Source organism: Telmatherina bonti, assembly GCF_933228915.1.
Source record: "Telmatherina bonti genome assembly, chromosome: 13".
Classification (NCBI taxonomy): Eukaryota; Metazoa; Chordata; class Actinopteri; order Atheriniformes; family Telmatherinidae; genus Telmatherina; species Telmatherina bonti.
The window spans coordinates 5,093,430-5,115,425 of NC_136611.1; the positions used below are offsets into that span (position 1 = coordinate 5,093,430).

General features: G+C 44.8%; 1 protein-coding gene across 1 annotated transcript in view; it reads right to left on the bottom strand.

The window, feature by feature from the left end:
* Window positions 1-424: 424 nt before the first annotated feature.
* antxr2a (ANTXR cell adhesion molecule 2a) overlaps window positions 425-21,996 on the bottom strand; it is a 104,957-nt gene continuing 83,385 nt past the window's right edge. The window contains exon 17 of the mRNA XM_079252150.1: window positions 425-2,522. Coding sequence (XP_079108276.1) covers window positions 2,484-2,522 — 39 coding nt within the window. The 3' untranslated portion in view covers window positions 425-2,483. The remainder of the gene's footprint in view (window positions 2,523-21,996) is intronic.

Here is a 21,996-nt window from a genome sequence, read left to right on the forward strand (position 1 = left end):
AGCACACACACACACACACACACACACACACACACACACACACACACACACACACACACACACACACACACACACACACACACACACACGTGTTAAAACCAGACACACAGGAGAAATGACCCAAAACAACAAAACAACACATTGTTTACTTTGTCTTATTTGTATAATTGACACAACAGCTTGCAGAGTAAAACATTCAGAGGAAAACAGTGTAAAACCCAGAAAAGATGCACTTTGTGTTGCTTCGTCTGGAAACGTGCACGTTTGTGTGCCTCCAACTGGGGCTTTAAGGTGCTAGCGAACATAAAAAAGCTACAATCTCGCTTGACTGCACGTGGAATGGACAGATGGAAACGGTGCAAATCTGGGAGACTAAACTGAGCAGAAAGATAAAAATATAAATTACAATCAAAATGTGAACAAATTGTTCAAACAGGAAGTTTTACTTGGATAAAAAATACAAATATACTGAATTTTTATCGAAGCCAAAAAGCCTCTTTTCCTTTGTTTTATGTTTTGTTTTGTTACAAAAATTTTTAAAAAAGGCAAGAAAGTATAAAAGGTGTTAGAAATAAGCAGCATGGGGTGTGTTAACGTGTGGAAACGACACGGTGGGCGAACCCCAACGTAACTCGCTCGCTTGGCTCCGGAACACAAAGACGACATCCGGGAGGTGAAACTCGGCCCGACGTCTCGTTTCGTGTCAAACCTGCAGAAAAATCATGCAGGAGGCTGAAAGTGTTGAAGGCGGACAGAAATACCAGCAAACCCTGAAGGACCTGACTGGGAGCAAGTGGGGTGGTGGGGTGGTGGGGGGGGGGGATTTTTCTGCTTCCGAATCGGGATTGGAGCGGAAACAAAGGAATAATTAGACCGGTGAGTTTGCTCGCCGCTGCCGACGCGAGATGCACACCCATGTCCCCCCTCAAACTTGATGGTTGTTGAACTTATTTTTAGTGTCATTTGATAAGCTTCCCTGCTTGCACAGAGACATCCCACTGACCCAGCCACTGGTCATTGTCTATACCGCTTCCCGTCAAAGCCGCCACGCTTTGTCAGGTTTCGACTCGAATATCCATTTTGCATCTGAAGTACGGTATCCGAAGTGACTGGATCATTCGAGCCTTTTTCTTCAGCTGCTGCCCCCTTTTCCTCCCCCACAGTGTTTCCGCTCACACTAACATCATCTGGGGTCGGCGTCATGACAGCGCGCTTGAGAAGTCCACAATATCTAGAAATACAAACACTGCTTTTTGGGATTTGGGTGGAGGGAGACGGAAGGGGCGGGCTGGCTGGGTGGGGGGCATAATTTCTGGAAATGAACAATACTTATCCGTCCGTCGCATCCGTTGCTTTGGGTTTGCGTTGTGGCTGTGGCGCGCCGTCACCACGGCGCCCTGTACTTAACACAGTAACGCCTCATTCAGAGTCAAAAGGCATAAAAAAAGAGGCAGCCAGGTCTTCACAGGCTGCTGCTTGCTGTTGCCTTTAATTATTTTAATTAAACTTTGATATTGGGGCGCGGCGTGGCGGCGAGTTGTGAGGGTGGAGGCGGGACTCGCCGGCCGTATCCGTAGCTGGAGTCCTAACTGATAGGCCTGTTTATCGGCCGTGATGTGCTACGCCTTACTGAGCAGAGAGCAGACTGCGCTGGAAAACCGGGGCAAAAAACACCAAGCGCCGTGTCAGGGTCTTGAAGGCATCAATCCCTCAAACGTAGCTGGGGACGGTCCGGGTCGGGAGGCTGTCCTGCGGTCCGATAACGCTCTATTAATTTCCCCGTCCCGAGTGCATAATGAAAGGAAGGTGTCTTCACAAAAAGGGGTAAAAAAAAGAACTAAAGGGCAAAGTCTTGGTGCTTCCAGTACCTTGGGGCACCCTGTCTACAGTTTGTCATGCGTGTGCACTTCTCAGGGATGAAATGACAGGAGAAGCCAGTCAAAGGGCGGCCGGCAGGCATCGGGCCTGCCCAAGTTGGACAGGAGTCCTGATGAGACATTGCCAAGAGGCAGCGGACTTCTGCACTTGTGAGGCCCACCGGGATTTTTCCCACTTCCACGCCAAAGGCAAACCGCCTCTTCCCCATGTCCTCTTCTTCTTCTTCTCTTTTTTAAAGATAGCTTCCGTCTGTGTGCATGAAATTAGGTTTCTCACAGAAGGCACAATATGGTCAGAATATGTTAAGCCTTTGGTGCGCATGAGAAGCTAACCGGCTCTGAGTGCTGTGTTCGGGGCCGCGCCGACGTTTCGGTTGGTTTCAGCGAAACAAGAACAGGAAGAACATCTGCTTTCAGACGTAGGAAGGAAATAAGTTAATGAGTAAAAATCTGAATATTAACATTCAGCACCGTGTGCTTTCAAAGGACTGACAGAGGAGGAGGAGAGAGAAACTTGTGAAGCCGAGTGAACCCATAGTGGTTTTACAACCCTGAAACTGGTCCACAGTGATCCGCACACGTCGGCCTCCACGCAGCTGGTCTCCTCTACTGATGCTGCACTCGGCTGAAATTTATACACCGACCCTGGAAAACACAGAAAAACACACACACAGAAAAACACACACAAACAGAGTTAAATATCCTGCAGCTTATTTCTGTTGCATTTATTTATATTCATCTGAAAAAAAGAGATGTTATGTTTACATTATATTTTCTCATATTTTTTCTCATATATATATATATATATATATATATATATATATATATATATATATATTAATAATACAAAACAATAAAATTCCTGCTTTTAATTTCAATTTTAGATTTAACTTTTTCTTTTTTTATTTTCAAGTATCCAAATAAAACAATATTCATACTAATTGTAAAAAGATAATGACCATTACATTTTCTTATTTAATTATACATATTAATCTATATATAGATATTTCTTAATAGATATTCACAGAAATATCTATAATTTATAATTTTTTTTTTTTTTTTATAATTATAGGCTATAAAAACAAAATAAACCAAAAATGTCGTTTTTACAAAATTATATAAAAACTAAAGGAATAAAATAAAAATAAACAGCTCAACATTTTTATAATCAATCACACTGATTTCTGATTAACTGACAAATTCGGGGAAATAAATTCTGCCAGTTAAACCAGCTCCACTCAGACAATTTCTGGCAGAATTTCCTGAAAAAAATCAGAAAATCAGAAGCCGCGGTTAATTCTCCATCACACAAGTGTTCAGCTTGTGTGTGTGTGTGTGTGAGCCTCCCTCTGCAGCAGCAGCCTGCTCATCAACAGTAGGCCGACTGGCACCAAGAGGGAGCTCTCGCACAGCGAATCCTCAGCAGCCTGTCGGCTTCTGACCGCACACACACACACACACACACACACACTCACACTCACATCGAGCTGCTTCTTTCTGCATCTCTTCCACCTGCTGATGGATGAAAACTCTGACTTGCTGTCGTGTAGCAGAACTGAAACCTGGAAGCAGAGGACACACTCCCACCGTGTGTGTTCAGGTGTGTGTTCAGTTTGGTGCAAAAACAAGATAAAGCTCAGATTGTGTTTCTGTTTGGGGTCTCGGCGTTCTCTCAGCCACCAGGTCAAAGTTCAACGTGTTTTCCATCGTGTACGATAAAAGCGGAGCTGAGACGACTTCATCCGTTTCCATTAATAACATCAAGCGACTGAATCGAGTTTATCCACCTCAAGTCGGCTCAACGTGACAGTTTTATGTCGGAGTTTCAAGCAAACGCTGATCCTCCTGTTTATACAGCACATTTTACGCACCGTGCCAACGTGCTGTACATATAAACACAGCCAGAAAATCTGGGCTCCAACAAGACAATAAAAGGCTGCGGAGATAAAGTACACACACATCTGAAGCAAAGCAAACAAACCCGAAAACTATGAAATACACTTCAAAAAATTCTGACTAAAATACACTGAAAGAACTGAAGATATATTAAAGAAGTGGCAGTTAGAAGGCAGAATATTCTGCAAAAACTAAAAACACAATAAACAAAATAGAAAAAATAAAAAATAAAATAAGAAAAAAATTGTTTTAGTCTAAAAGAGAAATTTAGAAGTTAAAATCCATTTAAAAAACAAAACAAAACACAATTTTCAAGCTTGGCTGAAAGCTGAACTGCCACGTTTCCAGAGCGGGGGGGCCAGTTTGATGTGGGAGGGGGGCTCATAATGAAGCCGGACCAGTTCCAACTGGGAAGATCTGGTCTGCAGACCTCAGTGACCTGGATGGAGTCGGCTGGAGGAACTTTATTGTCATTATGCAAACAAAACGAAACAAAATTAAAAAAAACAAAAAAACAAAACTATTTATAAAGGATATAAATATATTTTTTTTTAGAAAATGAAACCAAGAACAAATTAAAGCTGATAAAACAAAATGAAATCGTGTATTTCCAGAGTATTTTAGTATGTTACTGCAAACCAAGTATCGAGACAAACCATCAGTTTTATGTCGACCAGCAGATTAATAATTATTTTTCCTTTGTTCTGTTTTTGTTTCCTTTTTACATAAATAAGATAAATAAAACAAAAGATTATCTCTAAATAACTACGATAAATCCCAGGAGGAGCAGAATGAAGTATTTATGAAGTCCTGCTGCAAACCGAAGAAAACAACAACGAGCTCTGAATGTAAACAGAAAACGGATTGATAAGAATAAAAGAATATTCTTCTTCTGCTACATGAACTTCCCAGAAGTCTTTGCAACTGATCCGACTCCAGCTGAACTCACTCAATACGCAGGAGATTCACTTACGTTCAATTATCTGGATTTCAAGTTAATTTAATCGAGAAAATTTGGTTTATTTAGTTATTAAAGCAAAAATAATCAAGTTAATAGTTAAATAAATGCAAATTTTTTTTTTTTAGTGATGCTTTGTCTTTTTGTTTTTTTCCTTCAGTCGGTGACGGCTCGGCCTTTAATACGACGAATAATCCTGCTAAAGAAGCTGCTTTCACACCAACATTTACACTCTAAATCTGAAAAAAATGTTGCATCCGATGCAGAATTTCATTTGGAAGCACTTATTTGCTCATCTGATGTGTGCGTAGCCGTATCTGAGCTGCACACCTGCTTCAGCCCCTTTTCTTAAACAACACAAAGGCACATTCTTGCACAAACGGCGGCGGTGGACGCTTCCCGTCGCGGTATTACAGACAAGCCTGACCAGCATGTTGGCTCCCGAGCCGCCTCCTTCTGCAGCCAGCTCCTCTGCTGCAGGAGCTCTTACAGTATCTGCTCCACAGTCTGGCTCTAGGAGCGCCAGCGTGCACGGGCCGACTGTGACGAGGGCTTTAGACAAGCTGGAGAATCTTCCATTTCTCATTATTTGGCAGGGCTCGGTGGGTGTCTGGTGGAGGGGTGCATGGTAAGCCCCTCGACGTGTACCCTCTGCATCTAATCTCACACAGTCAACAAATAAGGCACATCAGATGCTGTTTTGGCTGCGGCCATCAGAGCGGCTAAGTTCAGTGGATTTTACGGGTTTTACGGTGGAGGAGGAGGGAGGGGGGGGGGGTGGAGAGGGGCAAAGCAGGTGCAGCACAATACGGTCCAACCCATTCCAGCTCCCCTGTTCCCCGGATGAACGGCGGCCTGACTTGGCAGGAAGCGGCGCCTTGTAGCCGGGCCATACTGGGGACACGGAGGCCCACCTGCGCCACCCGGAGCGGCAGAACAATAGTCTGAATATGTCAGCACGGAACGTCAGAGGAATGTCATCAGATGGACGGGAGCGTGACTGCAGATGGACGGGTGGATGAGTCAGGTGGAGAGATGGAGAAGTGAAGCGACAACAGCAGGATGAGGAGGGGTTAGAGGGATGACGAACAAGCTTCATTCCAGACACTCCACCGGCTTCCTGCTCAGACGTATCCCACAGCGCTAGCAGGGAAAACCGGTGTCCAGCAGGCTCGACTCGGACCGCCGGAGGTACCGGCGGAATCCCAACTTAGACTGTTTAGACCAGGGGTGTCCAAAGTGGGGCCCAGGGGCCAAAATCAGCCCGCCAGCAAAGTGCTGGCGGGTACTCGTCGTTGTTTATATCAATACCCCACAGAGCTTGATGAAAAGACAATAACAAATGTCATGAACCTCGATACATCCACACCAATCGGCAACCTCCGGCGGTTAAAAGTGAAGCCGATGCAGAAGTGCATAAAACTGCAGTTCCCCCTTCATCCACTAGGGGCTGCAAAACAGAGCAAATCCCCATAGACTCCCATGTTAAAAAGACCAACTTCACAGCAGAAATACACATGTTTACAGCAGAAATAAACATGTTTACAGCAGAAATAAACATGTTTACAGCAGGAATAAACATGTTTACAGCAGAAATAAACATGTTTACAGCAGGAATAAACATGTTTACAGCAGGAATAAACATGTTTACAGCAGGAATAAACATGTTTACAGCAGAAATAAACATGTTTACAGCAGAAATAAACATGTTTACAGCAGGAATAAACATGTTTACAGCCTGGTTTAAAAATCTATTTTAGGTTTAATAGGTCAGGTTTACCTTCATGACAACTGTGGGGGGAGTGAATTTTTTTCTAACTCGCGTGTCCTTTTGATTGACAGGTACCCGATCTCCCGCTTCAAGTCAGAAGAACGTAGAACAACCGCGGTTTTTAGCCGGTTAACAACGTGACTTAGCTTTAGCCCGCTTACCTCCGTTAGCTGGTTAGCTCCTGTTAGCTAGGGGTTAGCTCGGTTAGCTCTTAGCTACAGAAAGCTCGGAGTTCGCTCGATGTCAATCATCCACCATGACGCTCACAGCCCCCCTCTCAGCTCCACCTCTTTGCCCATGTTTGTATTTTCCGGGTGAGACGACACACATGCCCCTGCCAAGATGGTGATGGTAGGAACCGCCCACCGAGCTTCAATTCAGCTCTTCAGAAACCTACGGGTGACGTCATGGAGGCTCCGCCCATCTTTTATATACAGTCTATGGTCCAGACTCAGAGGGACCCTGACTGACTCACCTCAACGACATCCTCAACTTGTCAGTGAGCCAGGTATAACCCAACATGGAGAGACTGGTGATGTCCTCCGACCAGCTTCATGTGTCCCACTCAGTATCAGCACCTTGCCTTGTTCCACACGCTGTTTCTTCTTGTCGACATGTTGCAGTTTGGCTGTAATTAATGGTTCTTGCCCCTTTAACTGTGGCTTTATTGTTCTTTTGCCATATTGATTTTTTATGCAACATTTTATTTGCCCAAAAAGGAAAAATACGTTGTATTAGCTATTGAACCATAACTAAAATAACTTCATACATTTACTTGTGTTTCATCCTTAAAGTGGAAGTGTTTGGCCCATGGCGGCCAAAAGTTTGGGCACCCCTGCTTTAGACTTTAAATAAACCTTTTATTTGTGCAGCAAGTCGTCCAAATGATATTGATGTATTTTATGTTTAACATACAAGAAATAAAGGTTTAAAATGTAAAATCAGTCAGGGAGTGTGTTTTCTAAAGACATCCAGAGTCCGGACCACGTAAAGGTTGGGTCAGGTGATCCCACTCTGCTTGGAAACATCTGGAGTCCTAAAGCCAGTGTGGGGAACCAATCAGGAGTTCTGATTGGACGACTACGACAGAACACGTCAGTCTGACCCCGGAGATGAATATAATCTCATCTGCAAGTCAGAAGACCCTCTGCGGAGTTCTGGACCACCAGAAGACGGCTCCGCTCCTTGGGGTCTCGTGCTGATCAGATAAAAGCATTGATTATCATCTCGACATCAGTGATCAGGACTTACAGTTTGTGAGGCTCCTAAATCCCCCGTCCCGTGTGGAAGCCGGGGACGTCGTTGTCCGGTCTAAATTCAGCTGAACACGAGTTAATTTTTTATTTTTATGACTTCCATACTGGATTACTGCAATTCCTTATTTATGGGTTGTCCCAAATATGCCCTGAAAAGTCTCCAGCTGATCCAAAATGCTGCAGCGAGGGTTCTGATGAGGACTAGCAGGAGAGATCATATTTCACCAGTTTTAGCCTCTCTACACCGTCTCCCTGTTAAATCTAGGATAAAGTTTAAAATTCTTCTCCTCACATATAAAGCTCTCCATGACCAAGCTCCATTGTACATAAAAGATCTCATAGTTCCATATATTCCAAATAGAGCACTTGGCTCTCAGACTGCAGGTTTACTGGTGGTTCCCGGAGTCTCAAAGAGTCCTATGGGAGGAAGGGCCTTTAGCTATCAGGCTCCTCTCTTATGGAACCAGCTCCCACCGTGGGTTCAGGAGGCAGACTCCCTCCACACTTTTAAGATGGAGCTGAAAACCTTCCTTTTCCATGATTCTTATAGTTAGGATATGAGCATCTCCTGAGTTGGAGTCTGCATGTACGGGACCCAACTGTCCAGGTTCTGCTCTTTGCTCTTATAGTTATGGGTAGTCTAGCCATCCATTACTTATGTAGCAATGGGGATGTTACCTGATGCACTGAGAAGTACCTCGCTCTATTAATCTAATATATTAATGTATAAATATATGTCAATATTGCCGTCTCTAACTTATTTCTCCTTTTTTCCGCAGGTCTTCCTGAATAAGTGCAGTTGTACATGTTGATCTGTCTTTCCTGTCGTCTCCACCCCAACCAGTCGAGGCAGATGGCTGCCCTCCCTGAGCCGGGTTCTGCCGGAGGTTTTCTTCCTGTTAAAGGAGAGTTTTTTCCTTCCCACTGTCGCCTCGTGCAGCTCAGGATGGAGGATTGGATCCAAGTCATGACTCGATGCAACCAGTTAGTTTCTATTATAGGATATGGATGAATTGGCTTGAAATGATGTGTGTGTTAAGTGTCCTGAGACAACATTGTTGTGAAGTGGCGCTGTACAAATAAAGCTGGATTGAATTGAATTAACTAACCAAACTGTTTCTGCTCCTTTATGTTCGTAAACAGGGACGTCGGTTTCAGACGTTGCCATTGGTCGCCGCCCTCGTACGTCCATGCATCTTTCACGTTGCCGTGGTTTTAGTTAACCATAGTTGATGTTTAGTTCAGAGTTAACGTCCGTGTTTTAAAAAACCGTCTGGATGCGGTAAAGTACCGCTACAAAGTCCTTGTATCTTGCATCTTCCTGTTCCTCCTCTTCTTCTTCTCTGGTTTGTTAGTTTCGTGTCAGCAGTGCAGCTCAACACCGCCCCCGCCAGTTCCAGCGGTATTGCAGCGTTTTCTTCATGAAGTCATGGAAAGCTGAACTCCTTCTAAACGGAGCTGATTACTTGTGCAACCGATGCAGGACAAGGACCAAACTGTCCGATGGGTCTCGAGGAGGACCGCTTTTGGAGCTCTCAGGGTTTAAATTAGCAGCATAAAGTCGTACATCATTGGCGTAAAGACGTTAAGATTTATGACTTAAGTGTTTTATATTCTGATTATTCAACTGTCTGTCAAGTCAAATGAAACCAAGTCATGCTTGTTTATTCTCAGGTTTGTTTTATAAACACTCATCAGCTTTCCAGCAGGAGCTTCTCCGGTCCAAAGACACGTTCGACACTCGGACTGCTGCTTGTAATTTGAAGCAAAGCTGGAGAAGTTAACGCCTTGTGGTATTTATTTATTTGTTTTCCTAAAGTGATTCTGCTTCTCTTGCAGCCTTGTCCAACGCTGCAGCTCTCTGAAACCAACACATGCAACTAAACTTGGTCTAACACCAGAGGGACACCACAGAATGAACTCCTGCAGGTTTTATGGGAATAAACGAAGAATCTACATAGAAATGTTTTGTTTCTATTGATGCTTCAGTCATGCTTTTCATTAAAATGTTACTTTGTGGTGAGGTGAACATCAGAAAACCAGCAGAATTCGCTCGTTGTTGCGTTCACTGACCAGGAAATGACCTGGAATTAAACCACTGTGATAGTAAAAACATAAAAAGACAAACAGATATGTAACCATGTTGGATTTCTGAAAGTCACCAGCAGACGTTTCCTACTTGGAACTTGGAAACGGACAGATTTACAGCGTTTATATCAACGTTTTCCTTTCCTGAAAACAGGTTTGTTGGAAATATGAGAGATGCAAAGTCTACATAACAATATCATGTAACGCTCGCTGGCTTGCCGTGCACACGCACGTGCATCTGGTGAAGCTACATCTGCACACAGTCAGTCAGCCGTCTGGGAAAGTGTCCACACTGCAGGCCGTCCCTGTGATCAGACCAGAGGAGCTTGCAGCGAGGAGGAAGGCTGCAACTTCCCTCGGTTTCACAACAACAGGAGATTTTCTGTTTGCTGCTGAATCGGATCCAAACCTGATGCTTCACAACTACCATCACACCTTCGGTTTGGAGGAAACACTTGCAGAGTCTGAGCCTCCCAGCCTTTAACTTCCACATTTTCTTCGCTTTTCTTGGTTGTGCATCTGCGAATAACCCAGAATCATTTACGATTCGTGAGCGAAACTAATCTGCAACTTGTGTCTCTATTTAATCAGTTTACATACATTCAGTTTTTTAGAAAAACAAAAAAACTACCAGGAAATAAACACAGCTGATGGAGTATTAACTCCTTCCCAAATGTTTGTATTGGCTTGATGCATTAATGATTATATAGTGTGTCATATTTACAATATGAAAAGGAAAAAACATGCATGGAAGCAGCTTCCACTGAGGTTACAGAATGAATCTCCCATCTGGACTGGAGTGTGAAAACACTTGCAAAGCATGAGAGTTGTAATCCAGTTGCAAGATGCTTATTTTGCAGTGATAAGCTACAGGCTTTGAAAGATTTCATTACCAGAACACAGACTTTTTTTCCTTTCACACTGGAGCTTTGCAGCCCGTACAGTAGCTTAGTTAATCTAGGCTTTACTTCCTCCAACAGCAGAACTCATCACTCATTAATCTAACACTTGTCTGTTGTTTTGATAAAAAGTCTCACTGAGCTGACAAGGAAATCTGCAAAGCGGATCCAGCTGTTCACGTTCCACTCTGCTACACGCATATCTGTCACATTCTGACTGATTTTTACCTGAACAGCTACAGAAGTTGTAGTTTTTCATCGGTGGGAACACTCGTTGCTTTATAGATTCGGACGACATGATTTTCTCTCGATTTGATTTTTAACCATTTTTTTTGGGTGCCGATTCGATTTAAATCGTGATTCCTCAGTATTGCTGAGTTTTACTTTGATTTTTAAACAGCAGACCAGAGAAAAAGTTGCATAATAACCAGGTTTACAGACTACATCACCAGCCAATTTCCCAAATAAAACATCAACTGTGTGTCAGTTTTTAAGATTTATTTAGCTGCAGTAAATCTGTTTGAACTTCCAGTCTTGTTCCAGAAGCTTTAGCCGCATATAAAAGGTCTTGTTTTAGTGTGTGTTGTCTGGCTGCTGCGCTACATTTGACTGTAAGCTCTGCATTTACCTCAGGATGGCGTCCTGCTAGGGGGGCAGTAACGTTAGTCACGTTTCTGAAGTATGCAACATGTGCTTTACAGAGTTTACAGCTCTGCTTTTCACTGCAAAGCAAAAAAGTTCAATATGTCTTCATTTTTAAATGTTTAAATCATGTCTAACACACACGCACGCACACACACACACACACACACACACACACACACAAACAGGTACCAGTTTAATTTGTCTAGTTTTATTCCTGCAATGTGAACTGGACTGGACCTACACCGATCAGCTCATTTCATCACATAGTGATTTCAATCTGATGTTCTAATCCGGCAATCATTTTATATGGATACAATATTAGACGCATTGATTATCAATCCACTCCACGAAATAAAAACCCCACAGATCACCTTCTTTTTCCTGTTCTGGATGGTGGTATCCAGAACGTTGTTCCTGTTCTGGATGGTAGTATCCAGAATGTTGTTCCTGTTCTGGATGGTAGTATCCAGAACGTTGTTCCTGTTCTGGATGGTAGTATCCAGAACGTTGTTCCTGTTCTGGATGGTGGTATCCAGAACGTTGTTCCTGTTCTGGATGGTAGTATCCAGAATGTTGTTCCTGTTCTGGATGGTGGTATCCAGTATGTTGTTCTTGTTCTGGATGGTAGTATCCAGAACGTTGTTCCTGTTCTGGATGGTAGTATCCAGAACGTCGTTGCTGTTCTGGATGGTAGTATCCAGAACGTTGTTCCTGATCTGGATGGTAGTATCCAGAACGTTGTTCCTGTTCTGGATGGTAGTATCCAGAATGTTGTTCCTGTTCTGGATGGTAGTATCCAGAACGTTGTTCCTGTTCTGGATGGTAGTATCCAGAACGTTGTTCCTGTTCTGGATGGTAGTATCCAGAACGTTGTTCCTGTTCTGGATGGTAGTATCCAGAACGTTGTTCCTGTTCTGGATGGTAGTATCCAGAACGTTGTTCCTGTTCTGGATGGTAATATCCAGAACGTTGTTCCTGTTCTGGATGGTAGTATCCAGAATGTTGTTCCTGTTCTGGATGGTAGTATCCAGAACGTTGTTCCTGTTCTGGATGGTAGTATCCAGAACGTCGTTGCTGTTCTGGATGGTAGTATCCAGAACGTTGTTCCTGATCTGGATGGTAGTATCCAGAACGTTGTTCCTGTTCTGGATGGTAGTATCCAGAACGTTGTTCCTGTTCTGGATGGTGGTATCCAGAACGTTGTTCCTGTTCTGGATGGTAGTATCCAGAATGTTGTTGCTGTTCTGGATGGTGGTATCCAGAACGTTGTTCCTGTTCTGGATGGTAGTATCCAGAACGTTGTTCCTGTTCTGGATGGTAGTATCCAGAACGTTGTTCCTGTTCTGGATGGTAGTATCCAGAACGTCGTTGCTGTTCTGGATGGTAGTATCCAGAACGTTGTTCCTGATCTGGATGGTAGTATCCAGAACGTCGTTCCTGTTCTGGATGGTGGTATCCAGAACGTCGTTGCTGTTCTGGATGGTAGTATCCAGAACGTCGTTGCTGTTCTGGATAGTAGTATCCAGAACGTCGTTCCTGTTCTGGATAGTAGTATCCAGAACGTCGTTCCTGATCTGGATGGTGGTATCCAGAACGTCGTTGCTGTTCTGGATGGTGGTATCCAGAACGTCGTTGCTGTTCTGGATGGTAGTATCCAGAACGTCGTTGCTGTTCTGGATAGTAGTATCCAGAACGTCGTTGCTGTTCTGGATGGTAGTATCCAGAACGTCGTTCCTGATCTGGATGGTAGTATCCAGAACGTCGTTCCTGATCTGGATGGTAGTATCCAGAACGTTGTTCCTGTTGTGGATGGTAGTATCCAGAACGTCGTTGCTGTTCTGGATGGTAGTATCCAGAACGTCGTTCCTGTTCTGGATGGTAGTATCCAGAACGTCGTTCCTGTTCTGGATGGTAGTATCCAGAACGTCGTTCCTGATCTGGATGGTAGTATCCAGAACGTTGTTCCTGATCTGGATGGTAATATCCAGAACGTTGTTCCTGTTGTGGATGGTAGTATCCAGAACCTTGTTCCTGTTCTGGATGGTAGTATCCAGAACCTTGTTCCTGATCTGGATGGTAGTATCCAGAACCTTGTTCCTGATCTGGATGGTAGTATCCAGAACGTTGTTCCTGTTCTGGATGGTAGTATCCAGAACGTTGTTCCTGTTGTGGATGGTAGTATCCAGAACGTTGTTTCTGTTGTGGATGGTAGTATCCAGAACGTTGTTCCTGTTCTGGATGGTAGTATCCAGAACGTTGTTCCTGTTCTGGATGGTAGTATCCAGAATGTTGTTCCTGTTCTGGATGGTCGTATCCAGAATGTTGTTCCTGTTCTGGATGGTAGTATCCAGAACGTTGTTCCTGTTCTGGATGGTAGTATCCAGAACGTTGTTCCTGTTCTGGATGGTAGTATCCAGAACGTTGTTCCTGTTCTGGATGGTAGTATCCAGAATGTTGTTCCTGTTCTGGATGGTAGTATCCAGAATGTTGTTCCTGTTCTGGATGGTAATATCCAGAACGTTGTTGCTGTTCTGGATGGTAGTATCCAGAACGTTGTTCCTGATCTGGATGGTAGTATCCAGAACGTCGTTCCTGTTCTGGATGGTGGTATCCAGAACGTTGTTCCTGTTCTGGATGGTAGTATCCAGAATGTCGTTCCTGATCTGGATGGTAGTATCCAGAACGTTGTTCCTGTTCTGGATGGTAGTATCCAGAATGTCGTTCCTGATCTGGATGGTAGTATCCAGAACGTTGTTCCTGTTCTGGATGGTAGTATCCAGAACGCCGTTCCTGTTCTGGATGGTGGTATCCAGAACGTCGTTGCTGTTCTGGATGGTAGTATCCAGAACGTCGTTCCTGATCTGGATGGTAGTATCCAGAACGTCGTTCCTGATCTGGATGGTAGTATCCAGAACGTTGTTCCTGTTGTGGATGGTAGTATCCAGAACGTTGTTCCTGTTCTGGATGGTAGTATCCAGAACGTCGTTGCTGTTCTGGATGGTAGTATCCAGAACGTTGTTCCTGTTCTGGATGGTAGTATCCAGAACGTTGTTCCTGTTCTGGATGGTAGTATCCAGAATGTTGCCAGGTTCCACATATATCTTTAAAATCTTGATATCTTGTTTGGAACTTCTGGATTTTCTCACCATTTATTGTGGAGTTTTATGCCAAAATGTTGAAAATGGTTTTTATTTGACAATGAGGAAGAATTTATGACAACATTCCTGCATCCAGACGGTGATCCGGATCATTCCCAACACTAGACCAGGTCCTATTCTCAGAAACACATCATGAGAATCCTCTCCAGATAAACAGATAAACAACCTGTTTGTCGGATGTAACTGCGAAACAGTTGCAGACTTTTCTTCCTGCGGACCAACAGCCCTGCAGTCTGATGGAAGCAGCAGACTTTCACAAGTCAAATAAAACCCGGAGAAGGAGTCGGCGCCGTGTCACCGTCCCCTCCGAGTCCACGCCTGTCAGGCCTCAGCCACCAGACATGTGTTCTGTTTTACTCCCAGTCCTCTGCCACATATTGAACACATTAAAAGTTCACGTTGGAGTTAGAAGCACAGCTGCAGAGGGACAGAGGAGAGAGCCAGAGTGTGAGCAATCCTCCCTCCACGAGGCTGCTGGCCGTCTTCTCGCAGCCCCTCGTCCACACACACGCACTGCCCACACAGAGCCGCCATCTGGCCTGCTGGGAAATCACAGCCACCTGAGACTCGGCCAAATGCGCCATGCTCGCTGACAACTCGCCTATTTCTACGGATTGTAATGAGATGAATAAAGATTATACAGGCACATAAGGTACATGCAGAGAAAAAAAACCTGCAACTTCACTCCTGTGAAGTTTAGCAGGAAAAAGCTGGAAAACAAGACGCCTTCGAGATTCCTTTTCCCATCTGCGCTTCATCTCCAACAGGAAGCGCTGCTTTGAGCTGAACCTGATCAGAGATTTAACACGTCAACCAAAGCCTTGCTTCCAGCAGGACTTGGAGCCCTGATCCTGTTGCAGGGAGACGAGGTCTGGGATGGGGTTCGGGTCCTGTGCAGACCACCGATGTGCTTTCAGCACAAACAGGAAGGAGATTTTCTGCACATGCGGCTGTTAAAGGGACACTGTGTAAGATTTTTTGTTAACTGACCAAAACTGATTTCTGTATCTTTAGTGTATTACGACCTCCGTTAGAAGCCTGACACATTCACATAAAACGAAATATTTTAGATGTTTCTCCATTCAACGGGTAAGCCAGCAGGGCGCGCCATGACAGTCTGCAATGGTGATACGGCCTCCGGGAAGGGACAAACCGCCCCAACGGAGAGATAAATAAGCGCCAATTCTTGTTATAAATCTCCAGATGCGTTCCACTTGTTTAGTTAATCCAAGAACTGCATTTTAAACTTTAGATCAAATTATTTCTTTCAATGACCTAAATTAGGCATTTTACTGGGCTTTTTAAAACGCTTAAAGCTGCGAGAAGCAAAGGCTCGCCGTCAGCGGGGAAAATCCTGTTAAATTGTTATAAACAAAGATGGAGGACCACGGATATGCAGCAGCAGCACGGGAGCCCTGTTCGCCATCGCCGAGAAGCACAAAGGGACGCTTGAAAGGCAGCGTGAACAGGAAATACAAAAAGCAAGGATCGACATCGGACTGTTTTTCTCCAGGTGGAAGGAGCTGCAGACGGAGACGGGTTTTAAAAGGGACGCCGACGTTAACTTTCTTCTTGCGCTGCCGAAATTGGCCAAAAGAAACGTTTTTCATTCGGTTGTGTTTATCATAGTCATAATATTTTTATTTCTGGATGTTGCCGAGACTTTTTGATCCACGTTGGCTACCGTCGTTACGATGCCTGTTTATCAGAACGTGAGGCGCCAGAACGCGCATGCGTTAGAATTGTAGCAACGATTCCAACGTCAGGCGGATGTAAATGTTGCACAATGTCCCTTTAAGGTGGAAAAAGATCAGGAAAATGTTGACTGCAGCAGCAGATAGTCCTGATGGAAAGAACGTCTGTTTTAAAACATTCATGGCTCTGCATCAACCGGAGACCCTTTGGAGGTGTTGCTCTGTGGCTGCGGAGAGTTGGACTCCGACTGAAGCCATAAAAACCTGCTGCAGGACAGTTTGGATACGGCTTTTATCACGGCTTTAACGACACAAGCTGTCAGATTTCTCTGAAAAGCAAATTTCCTGCTGAATCAACTTGTGTTTCCGGCTGTTAATCTGCAGAGGTTCGTGCTCGTGATGCGTTCACAGCCATACGAAAACTAAGAGTTCCCATCCGGACCAGATGAGACCGCGCTTTATAACCAAGCCCACCTGGATTCAGGTGTTTCAGGGGTCAAAGTGCATCTAGTGGGGATTTTCCACACATCCTGCAATGACAGTAGACATGTTTCCTTCCACTTATTGAAGATTAATTCCAGGGGGAATAGCCGTGTTGAGGTGGGTTAGGGCTGGGCGAGATGACGATATGCATCATCCGGACAATAGAAAATGTCTTGTTTCATATGAGGCTCTATCGTTTACGCCACTATAAGCTGCTTTACTGCAGTATTTTACGTCCAGATGCGCTTTACGGCACGCTGCAATACATAAACAACCATGGAGGAAGACGGCAGCAGACGTGTTTCAGAGGATAATTCACTAAAAGATGAGCAGCCAACCCAAACCGACGAGCTTGTTCCTAAAAGAGGGAAACTTCTGTCTGGATGCGGTTTGGATATAAAAAGACCGATGAGGAACCGACAACAGACTAGCTCCCAGTCCCGACAACGGACTCCGACACAACTCATTTTATCACCTGCACAGGAATCAGGATAAATAATCCAGCATAAAGAATAGAATCAACGAGCAAAAGCAGCAAAAGCAGCAAAAGCAGCGTCAAGTGGAGGAGAAAGCTCGTAATAAACTCCAGACCAGACGCTGCAGCAGGTATTTTACCTGTGGAACGTCATACGGCCATAGTTCCCCCAGATGGAAGGAGATCTCTGCTGCCGTTGCCTAGCAACATCTGACACATAACTGATGAGTGACACAACATGACACAGTTTTTTATCGATATGGGGATATAAAATGAGCGAAATCGGGATACGAGACTCTTGTCATATCGTCCAGCTCTAGTGGAGGGTTTCTTTGTTTATTGTTGGTTTTGGTCACAAATCCTTTCTGATGCTGGATGGAAGTATCAGTATGACCTGGTTTAACCTCCACAGCCTACCTGAGTCCTGCTGCTGACCATGTCCATCCCTTTCTGAGCACAGTGTAGCATCTTCTGATGGAAACTTCCAGCAGGATGATGCACCATGTCACAAAGCTCACATCATCTCCACCATGACGATGAGTTCACTGTCCTCCAACGGCTCCACAGTCACCAGATCTACATCCAGCAGAGCGGTGGTTCTCACACTGCGGGTCACCAGACAACCGTAAACTGACATAACCTACATGCATCTAATACATTTGTGGTTTTTTGCCAGGATGTGAAATTAGCACCTTCAGTTTTTAATACATAAACAAGAAAGGAATCAAATCAGTTATCGGCCAAATGGTTTTAAAATATCGGCATATCGGATATCAGCCAAGAATCCGATATTGTACCTACCGAGTTACGACCAACTACGGGTGTGAGGTGGTGTGTTTCTCTGCATGTATCATGCATTATTTCTGGTTATTTCTGCAGTTTCTGGGGCATTTCTGCTCAACCCAACAATAATTTAATAATTTCTGATTTAGCTAAATCAGTGCTTTGTGCAGGAGGTTGGCAGAGATAAGGGTGTGTTAGGATGGGCCACCTTTAACTGCTTTAATGCTTTAATAAACATGTTTAGCTCATTTTTTGTGCAGCTCCACACCAGATGTAAAGACGTTTTAATGTTTAATAAACACATATTTATGACCCGCATCTGCAACTGCATTAAAAGTGAAGCAGCAAGGCAAAGTCTGGATGCTGCAAGCAGCCGTCATCATCACAGCAACCGCAGAAAAAGCCGGCATCTTTCGCAAACGGCATATTTACAAGCAGCAGCCGTCTGCAGTAGCCTGGTGCATGATGGGTAATCAGGCTCTGATGGCGACTTGACTGACCCGGGGAGCAGGGAGGGAGAGAGCGACAGCTTGCAGTAAAAAGTTAGGCGAGCAAGCAGCAGCATATGGTCTGCAGACGGCCGGAGACTCGCTGGCTCCCGTTTACTGCAGAAAAAACCAGATTTAACCAGAAAAGACAAACTGAAGGTTAAATTCTTCACATTTCTTATTTTCTTCCCTTTTATTAACATATTGCTGCTTAAGAGAGAAATATGTCAGATAATTATGTTTGGCTTGTGTTAAACTTTTTTTTTAATTTAAGCAAAGAAAATCTTTTTGATTAAAAATTGATTTACAAGTTTAAATCGATAAAAATCACCGCTGATGTTTTATGTTTGCTGGAAAATAGAAAAGTTGAAGCTGAATGTGGAAATATTTACAGCTGATGGATCTTCTTCTGGCTGCGCTGTTTAGCAGCTGGACTTAACCATGAACTCATCTGTTGGAGTTTGTCTTGCTGAAATCAGCAACACTTTCCCTGAAAAAGATGTCAGAGAGACCACCAGAGAATCTCTGAGAAGCCCAGGAGGTTGCTGAGGCTTTGGCTACACCGAGCCGATGGGGTTTAGGTGGAGAGACGAGTTCAGGTGTTTCTTTTTAATCATTCGGGTGTTTTTGGGGGCCTGAAAACAAACTTTGCACAGTTTCATTAACGAGATGAGAGAAATGTCCCAGTACAGATGATCCGACTTGATTTGAGGAACAAACAGAAAAGTAAGGTCACATGGTTTTCTGAACAGAAACAGAGTGATGAAAAGCAGCTAATGAAAGCATAAACCTTGTTTCCACATGGGGTGGGTGGGGGGATTAGGAACCACTGGACTGGAGGACAGTTTACAGTTCATCTTCATTCGTCACACATTTTGGACTGTTTTTAGCTTTGTCCCATGCATACAGAGATTTCTTCCCATTCTCTAGATTTTTAATAGATTTTTTCATGAACGTCAACTTTTCACCGACAAACATTTTTTAAAACAAGGAGCAAATTCCAGCCGGGATGCTGACTGTAGTTCCTGCAGGACTGCTGTAGGTTCAGACCAAGCAGCAACATCTGGTGGTTAAAAGTGAAGCCGATGCTGAAGTGCATAAAACTGCAGTTCCCCCTTCATCCACTAGGGGCTGCAAAACAGAGCAAATCCCCATAGACTCCCATGTTAAAAAGACCAACTTCACAGCAGAAATAAACATGTTTACAGCAGAAATAAACATGTTTACAACTTGGTACGAAAACATTTTAGGTTTAATAGGTCAGGTCTACCTTCATGACAACTGTGGGGGGAGTGAATGATTTTGTAACTACATTTAAAAGTAAAGTTAATCTCGAAGTTCAGCATATTTAGGGGCGTGTCCTTTCGATTGACAGGAACCCGATCTCCCGCTTCAAGTCAGAAGAACGTAGAACAACCGCGGTTTTTAGCCGGTTAACAACGTGACTTAGCTTTAGCCCGCTTACCTCCGTTAGCTGGTTAGCTCCTGTTATCTCCAGGTTAGCTCTGTTAGCTCTTAGCTACAGAAAGCTCTGAGTTCGCTTGATGTCAATCATCCACCATGACGCTCACAGCCCCCCTCTCAGCTCCACCTCTTTGCCCATATTTGTATTTTCTGGGTGAAACGACACACATGCCCCTGCCAAGATGGTGATGGTAGGAACCGCCCACCGAGCTTCAATTCAGCTCTTCAGACACTCACGGGTGACGTCACGGAGGCTACGTCCATCTCTTTATATACAGTCTATGGTTCAGGTACTAGGATTCATACGAGATGATGTGATTGTAAAATGGCCTGGTCTGGTCTGAACTTCCTCTCCTGAACAGGACGTAGAAACAGGAAGCTGGTGTAACGTCTTCATGATGAGGATGAACCGCCTGGTCAGCAGGTTCTGCTCCGCTACCTGTTCACTCAGGCAGGAGCTCATCATGCAGAACAGTAGCAGCTACAAGTCTAAAATGCAAATCACCAAACACCTTTGGACCGTGCATCGTGTGTGTGTGTGTGTGTGTGTGTTGGTGCAGGGATAAGTGGCATTTGAAGCAGCAGGACTGTAGGTGCAGCTGTTTCCTGCCCAGGCCTCCTGCTCGCCTCCACCCCCCCCCACCACCATCCTCTCTGGTTTTGTCAGAGTAAGTGCACATCATTGGCAGCTAAAAGCTCTGGGCACGGTCCCTCTGGTTGTTCCAGAGAAATGCCAATCGTTTTGGCGTCAATGGGGCCCTCACAGACGGCGCATGAAGGCACAGATGGCACTAATGGACGAGCAGAATCCAACCGAGGGACCGGGACAGAGCCACACTGAAGCGCCGTCCAAATAACTGTAGTGTGAATGTGCGGCATGGCCAACGCGCCGCTCTGCTCTAGCAGGGCCGCTGCCACCACAATGCGGCATGAAGAATTTAAAATGATAAAATAATCATAGGAGAGGGAGACCGTGGGAGGATCGGCGCCGGAGCAGTGCCAGCAGGATCAGACAGAGGAGAGATTGTTCTTCGCTGATATGCGTCAAAAGTCGAGCCATTCCAGTCACATGACTGGGTTTACAGGGAATGGACCGACTGCAAACACGACGAAGACCCAGTTTAGACCTAACCCCCCTGTTTTACGGCCTGCGAAGCCACCTTTTGCTCAGCTCCAGCAGATGCTTAGGAAGGACCATTCGCTGCTTTTACCTGTTTGGAAAGCCACATTTATCTAATAAAAGTTTAAATACTTCCATGACGCTTCCCTTTAAAGCCTTCTGGGACGTTTCCACAGCGGCCAGCAGCAGATCTGAGGCGCTGCATGCAGGACTGTCAGATAAACGCTGGAGATAAACCGAGGTTACAGCAGCGTGTGTGTCCGGAAGATTCACTACAACGAACCTGCAACAGTCTGCAAAAAACCAAAGATTTGTAATGAAGGGGGAAAAAAAGGAAAAGGAGGCCGGCTCTGCAGTGGACACACAGCTGGTTTATGTCCCAAAAGCTCAGACAACATGTGCAACACTTCGGAGCAAGGACTGCAAACACAGCCCAAAAATAAACAGGAGGCCATTTGTTAATTTCCCTTCTGGGTGCCACGGCGTATCAGCATCCGCACGGAGCCACTGGGCTCATCTGTACTTTTAAATTACGTGTCACCGCCACTGCTGTCCTCCCAGAGAGGCCAGCAGAGACGCTACCAACACTCAGAAGTGCAGTAAAAACATAAGCTTGCATGGTGTCTGCAGGCCACGGCCCTTTGGCCGAGCGTGTTTTTAATGCGCCGCCCGCTAACACGCCGTCTCTCTGGTTCGCTCTGATGGAAACCAAGGCTGCTGGTGCTCACGCTTCAGGCTTTCTACACTCTGAAAGTCAAAAGCTGCTCATAATGACGATGAAAATGCGGATTGAACGCATCTGTGAGGATGATGTGTCCCGTAGAAGCTGTTTTAACTCCTGCAGACGTGGATGAAGGAGCATCTTCTATGTTCTGGACTAAAAACCGAAACACACAAGTTCCCGCTCATGTGTCTGGTTTTAATCCTGCAGAGAGAGCTGG